The sequence below is a fragment of the Leiobunum rupestre genome, chromosome 8 (genome assembly GCF_980474605.1).
Source record: "Leiobunum rupestre chromosome 8, qqLeiRupe1.1.hap1, whole genome shotgun sequence".
Classification (NCBI taxonomy): domain Eukaryota; kingdom Metazoa; phylum Arthropoda; class Arachnida; order Opiliones; family Sclerosomatidae; genus Leiobunum; species Leiobunum rupestre.
This window is the reverse complement of record NC_143391.1, coordinates 26042902-26050404: the sequence shown is the minus strand read 5'-3', so window position 1 is coordinate 26050404 and position 7503 is coordinate 26042902. Positions and strand designations below refer to the sequence as shown.

The window sequence follows — 7503 nt, the reverse complement described above, 5'->3', positions numbered from 1 at the left end:
CTGTATGGATCCGAAATAGCATCTTTTCTATTGGAATGCTTCTCCTTACTCTTACAATCTCTATTCCGCGCGTTCATTCCCCAACTCTTGGAAAGCCCCTTTTGGCCGCGTCCTTCTCGGGCGGCTATTTGCGTCCTCTGGACATCGATTTTCGATTCTTCAACTCGTCGGGTGGGAGAGAAAGGAGAGCTCCGCGTCGTGGCCTCCTGGATGGGAGGATGAAGACACGAGGAGGGGGTTTGCGGACCGCCGGAGGAAGGATGAAGACGTCGCGTTTCGGGAAACGTTCAACAGATGGAGCCTGTTTCGCGATTTATCAACAAGTGGCCGATAAGTTTTTACCGTTTCGCGATACCCCCCGAAGTTTGATTACTACCTACTCTTTTTTTACACCTTTCTTTTTCATTGTATCGGATCAGAATCGAAAGAGCGTAGGATGAAATCGTTTACAGAAATAGACCTATTGTTGAGTTTTATTAAACGACTATTTCTCTTTTAAAACTTGCCAAATCTAGTGAAAAGAGTAACTTGAAAGCGAGGTTTTAAAGCACTCTTTTTCGGTTGGAAATTCAGGGGCGTGCCGAAGGGGCAAAATTTCATTGGGGGGGGGGGAGATGCAGTGCCGTATTTCCGCCTAGACCAACCTAGGCCGTGGCCTAGGGGCCCTCCAGTGACCGTAATTACTGTATTCGAAGGCATAAATCTATAATATCAATCGTAATTTATAATTGGAGAAATTAGTAATTAGAAGATTTTGTTTTAAAATTACCAAAATTTCTGCCTGGCAGTTTACGGACGCAGCCTTAAATCGCAATGTTGCATAATTATCGCATATTTAGTCGACGATTGTTCAGACTTCTACGCTGAATCAGGGAAATTCAGGCACAGCCTATTTCAAGGGATAAGAGTAAATGCAGCGCGTGAAAAGGGGCCCAGACTCCTTATCTGCCTATGGGCCCAGGATCTCTAAGTCCGGCCCTGGGGAGATGCTTTGATTTAGTCAACTCTATCCTACTTTTCGACCCGATAAAGATTTTGGAATTTAAAGTCCACGTGCGAAACGCGCGTGCCGATAAAGTACACATTTTATCATTTAATACTTTTATTTTTTTATTTTCTAGAAACGCCTATTGAATTAATTGAAAGTATTCCGTAATATTTTATTATTCACTTCAGTCGGTAATTAATTCAGCACTTTCACTGTTATGGCGTATGCATGAGCTCTTTCAAGCGTGAAGAGATTTTCAATTTAGACGAAATCCCGTCTATAGGCTCGGTGTTTAGGGTGCGGAGAACCGTTATAATTCAAAATCCTCTTTATTTTTTCTAGAAACCATATTTCATCTTAGAAACCATTTTTCATCCTAGAAACCTTATTTTTATCCTTTTGGTTATATTATCAATTATGTAAAGAGCGTTTTTCGTATCAACCGAAGGTTGACGATCGATTTCCTACCGTTGACTCGCTAAAATCACGTTAAAATATCGATCGAAATTTTGTCGCACCCGATGTACGGAGTCGCCATCTGGATCCGGTTGCTAGCCTATAGCGATAATTTAAACCGCTATTTTAAAATGCGGGCTGATTTATTTTAAATGTAAATTATCTAAATAATCAGAATAATATATCATTAGTTCAATAATTAAGTTTTATTACCAAATAATTTAAAAATCTGTTGTTAGGTGGCTCTCGGTATGAAACCGCCAGTTTTGAATGTTCAAATAACGCGTTCAAGTTCGTTTAATTGGTAATTACATCATCTCTATAGTAGAAAGCTACAGTGTCACCATCCGAGCGCCTTAGAGGGGGAGCCAAACCCTTGCGAAATAAGGTTCAGGTGGTGACGCTATTGAGCGAAACTTATAATTCAATACGCTGATCGTACAAATTGTTTTATTAAATTACAACCAAATGATTAACAAAACAAATATAGGCCCAATTTCCTTAATCGCTACAACTATTCTACTTTCAAAACACTCCCACGCAATTAATGAAAAAGTTCCTCATCAGAAAAAGTACCCCGTAAGATAAGCTAATTAGATTCCAGACAATCTTGAAAACTAACGTATTACAAAACGATTTATTGCAAAATATGCAATTTTTTTATATATTTCTACACCCCGATGAGTACAATGCTTTTAACGAATTATTTTTTATTATATTTTGTCCATAGAGAAAACGAAAAATATAATAACGGACGATGGGTATTTGGACTTGTTCGAGCCTTCTGCGTGGGTGAAAACGATGTAATAAACGTATCTCTAATAATAGGCCTAAAGTGAATAAATATAGCATATATATATGCAAAGGGCACGTTCTATTATTTCAAACTTGTCACCGGCCCACATTATTTCGCTTGATTAATGGACGTGCGAAAACCCACTAATTATTTTTGTTTATGGCGATAAGTATAATTATGTTCTTGGGGTTGTTTGTAAATAGCGGTTCCAAATGTAATTTTATTATAACGTTTGGCAAAATGATGGTTACCCCGATGACCCGCATCTGTTAATTATCGACATTATTACGAGCTATCGCGTGAAAATGACCTCTCTCGAACCTTTAAATTTGCTTATAGCGTTCGACTATTATCATAAGTCGCGAATCGCGTTGATGACCCGCTAGTGACCGGGTCAAAGAAAATTGGGTCATCACGCTCAATCTCGATTTGATCCCCCAGTTTCGCGCGCCAGTCCGATCGACTGGCTTTAATCGATATCTTCTTAATAAAAGTATTCGTGGTCGTTGAAATTCCTACCTTCCGCCGTATACATTCGCTTCAAAATGGCCGCGCTCGTAATTCTATCGTGATATCGGACCTTATTGAGAATCACGACGATATTTTCGGTAGTAAAGCGTTAGCTCCGAGTAGTCTCGAGTAAGGTCGACCGTACTCGCTCGTAGCTTACGGCCGAATTATCAGATGGTAGGGTTTCGATTCATTCGCGAAGAAACACGTGGATGGATAGTGGCGCGTGAAAAGAGTCACTTTGAGGTTCGGTCCCGCACGCTCCCATTACGGCTAATTACGTTAGAGACCCACAAACCTGGTAGCCCCGAGTTGGTGCTCGGTTGTTCTAAGGAGGAGGAGGGTCGCGTTCGCTGGAAAGGGGCAGAGATTTGCTAGAGTGTCGGTGCGTGTGTGTGCCGGGGAAAGAGGAGGGGTGTTCTATTTCCCAATGATAGGTTAATAGCGAGCCGCGCTTGACAATTTTTACCTAGTTAGAAGCGCGCGATCCAAAAGCGTGTTGGCGCTTACGTATAACTGAGCGAGAACGACGCCGTTTACCTCCAAACTCTCACAGCTCTTCGACGCTACTCAACCTCGAATCGGACACTCTACACTCTTCCTTTCTTGTTTCGTGACTAACGACGCTCTCTGGCAACGCGTCATTTCCGACGTTCACTCGTACGGGAAAGCTTCTTTTATTCAAAGGTCAATTTCATCGTATTTACTGTAGGTAAGAATATTATTTATATATATATATTCGGTCACTTATGCAAAAACCACGGATAGCTTTAATGATATTATTATTATTATTTTTAAAAGCCAGAGTAATAAAATAGTTTCCTCATAATCTAACTAAACTTGTAAAATAAATTTCGAAGCTTTGTGATTTATTTTCAGTAACTCAATGTAATTCTTTAGGGAAATCTTAAATTTGGAAGATGCCGGGAACGGCTAGTTTTGACTCTGTGTCGGATATGGATCCGATTCCAGTCTTCCGGAAGGGTTGCCGGCCATCGGTGGTCTCGACCATCATGGAAGAAGGCGTCGACTTCGATAAAAGTTCCACGAGTTTGTCGGACATTCGTAAAAGCTCCATCACGAGCCAAGCGTCCGGCGGCGACTCGGAATCACGTCGGGGGAGCTCGGCGGTTCCCCACAAGGACAAATTCCAGATCCTGGTCTTGGGTGCCGCGCGGGTGGGCAAAACCGCCCTGATTCATCAGTTCCTGTACGACCAGTTTCCGGACGAATACCGGGCAACGGTCGAGCAGCTTCACCGGGGAGAGTACGAAGTGAAGGGTGACCTTTTGACCTTGGAAATCTTGGACACCAGCGGCTATTACTATTTCCCGGCCATGCGACGCCTAGAAATCACCAAGGCAGACGCGGTCCTCTTAATCTACGCGGTCGACGACCAGAAATCGTTCGAGGAAGTGCGCCACTTGCGGGAACTGGTGACCGAGTTGCGACCGGGTGGGATCCCGACCGTGGTCGTCGGTAACAAGTGCGACTTGAGCGCCAGTAGGACTGTCCGGGCGGAAATCGCCGAAACCGTAACTCTAGTCGATTGGGAAGCCGGCTACGTCGAGTGCTCGGCCAAAATGGGCACCAGGGTCATCGACGTCTTCAAGGAAGTATTGAACCAAAGTCAGATCCAATACGCCTTGAGTCCGGCCGTCAAAAGGCGCAGGAAATCGCTTCCCGTTCATAATACCCAGCCAAGACTGAAGGCGTCCGTCGCTCTCAAGAGAAACAGTTGCACGGTATCTTGAAAGTCACCTTTTGTAGGACTAAGAACCGATGTCTTAAACGCGTTATCGCCATATCGCCGCTCGGGTAGAAAAAGCCTTAGAATAAGAGAAGCGTCGAAATGGTTCATCTTTTAAATTACATTATGTTAGCTTGTTTACGCGTTAATTGTTTTCGTTATAAACGCATTTCGCGAAATAGTGTATATTTAAAATTATTTTGGCCTCGCTGGTATATATGAATTTCTTCAGTCGTATTTTTATTTCATTCTCAAGTACACTGCCTACTGTCCCCATTTTCCGTTAACTCGAGCGCGTTACTCTTCTCAATAACATAACCTCGAAAAAGTGGAACGAATCTCTCACTGTAGCCTAATTATTATGTTCTCGACGTAAAAATTGCGTTCTGTATCCACGGAAGTCAAGGCTTTGTTGATATTTCAGTCAATACCCTCACGGGCGGCCACCCCCTCCGCCCCCTCCTTCGCGAGGATAATTAGCTTTCCCTCTCCCTTCAGTTTGGGGAAAAAAATTAAATTAGGCGACCCTGGAATTCTAAAACTCCATCTTCCTCTTAATTTCTTCGCTTAGTACTGTTAATTGCCCGAAACTCAATTTGTACGAAGAAGGAGAAGCTATTAGACATCGAGACCAGCACCGCTTGAAAGAACAGAATAGGAGAAAGGAATTAAAACTGAGAGATCGCGAGGGAACATTAGGCTTAAGGACTTGGCCTTTTTCTTTTCAAAAAGTATCTCCATTTGAAAAATAAAAGTTTCTACAACGATGCGCTCTATAGTCGCTAGTTGACCTAGTTTTTTTCTTATTTCGTCATTAATATAAATTGTCCAACGTACGGGGCGCCAGTGTCTTATAACCTGTCACTTTTGTTAAATGTATTTGTAACTACGAAATTTTATTTGGAAGCGCGATTTGTTTCCTGTTAGTCAATAACCAGGTATAAGAAACAATACGAGTACGCGGGTTCAACGAGCTCTGTTTGTTGTGATGCCCTAATAATTGTTTCCCCGCATATTCGTTTACAGCCTCGCCTTTGTACGCGTGTGCGCGCTCCACTTTTTAGCCGAATAAAACTCCGCTAATGTGAATGTGCACATGCCACTTGAAACACACGCGGTGCGGTGATAAATGCTGGCATAATTTTTCTATTATTTAGAACGAAATGTAGTCGGACTAAAACGAGCGGTTGTCTTTTAGTGAAATACAAACGAGGTTAAATTGCAGACGCGTGAATGTACACGCGAATACGATTTATCTTGTTATTAAAACACTATGCTTTTTCTCATGTTGCGTTAATTTATAATTGTAGTTTGGTTTCAATTAAAATGATTGAAATTGGACCGTCTTTCGAAAGCAAGGTTGGAAATTACACGAATCGATATCGGAATTTGTTGTCGTGTATTTTCATTTCTTTTTCTTAAAGGGCCACCACAACGGAGTTTCAAAAATATAACTGAAAATCCAGTAGTTCCACCTCTTCCGTAGATCGTAATCTCAGATACGGACAATCATATTTGGGGATATTTATAAGCCCTATTTCCAGTGGTGGCGTCAGGGGGTAGGTACGGTGCGCTATGGCCTACATTTAATTTTTAAAGGGGGCCCCAAAATTATAACAAGGGGGCCCAAAAAATTAAAATTAAACTTTAAGGGTTTTTTTTAAATAATTAAAAATTTTACAGAAAATTATTACAGGGAGCATAGAAATTGATATTTATAGTACTCAATTATGTATAAGAAAATTTTGCTAGCTTTTGGAAATAAAAATCAGCCCTAATATCATTTTAAGGGCCCCAATAATTCCAATATGGACCCCCTCCTATACTTGCCATAACTAAACCCAAAATTCAAAAAGCCAGTGCGGCCCTTTAAATCGTATGTTATTTTCTTTTTTCGATCCTTTTTGAAAGGATTGTAAGAAGTCGTAATGCAAGCCTGGTTTTCCCGGGAAATCCTGGCACCCTTCCCAGGTCTCTGCCGAGTCTCCTATTCTTTCTGGCATTTCCGCTTCCCTTTCCATCTCTCCTCTAGCGCCTCCGCGAGCATCCCCGAGAGCCTTAATGGAATTCTCCCCTTTCTCTGCTCTTCCTTCGTCATCCAGATTCCTCGATGAAATTCGTGTCTCTATCGGACAATATTTCGCGTACTGTAGCGCCATCTGCCCAGAATCAAGGTTTCGCAGTCGTCTCAAAAACCAGCTTATACGAATGGACTGTATCTACCTTATTGGCTTCGTTTTCGCTGTACTTTAGGCCCAAATTCAACGCGACACCAGAACCCGAGATGGTTAGAAATATTTCGGGCCCGGGCCGGGTTCTAGAATAGAGAAGTTCTATACTTTCAAAGGGCCAAATCTGACTCTATCGCCCCCCCTTCCCCGAGCTAATCGCCATGGCAACACGCGTCTTCCAAATATTTTCGACATATTCGCCTCCAATCCCAATTTGTCAACTCTTTCGCTTTTGACCCTTGACCTCTCGTCTTCCTCTCACGCTGTCGTCTATATTAAATGTATTATTTAAGCGCACGGTCCATCGTTAACGAAGCTGTTCCTAGAATTTTATTAAGACATTCCGTTATTACGTAATACCATAAGTAACAAAACAACATAAGTATAACACGGAATTATATCACATAAGTATGACACTGAACGATATCACATAAGTATGACACTGAACGATATCACATAAGTATGACACTGAACGATATCACATAAGTATGACACTGAACGATATAACATAAGTATGACACTGAACGATATAACATAAGTATAACACTGAACGATATATTGTAAGTATAACACTGAACAATATAACAGAAGTATGACACTGAATGATATCACATAAGTATGACACTGAACAATATAATTTAAGTATAACACTGAACGATATAACATAAGTATGACACTGAACGATATAACATAAGTATGACACTGAACGATTTCGATTAATCATAGTTTGTCGTAAAGTGATTGCGTAATCGGAAACTCGCCCCTTCATTCT

General features: G+C 41.6%; 1 protein-coding gene across 1 annotated transcript; it reads left to right on the top strand.

Moving 5' to 3' along the window:
• Window positions 1–3868: 3868 nt before the first annotated feature.
• LOC149932921 (GTP-binding protein Rhes-like) lies at window positions 3869–4504 on the top strand (the record flags this gene model as incomplete). The annotated part of the gene is made up of 1 exon (XM_090157199.1): window positions 3869–4504. A coding segment is annotated over one exon (636 nt), but the record flags the coding sequence as incomplete, so codon positions are not given.
• Between the last annotated feature and the right edge of the window lie 2999 nt (window positions 4505–7503).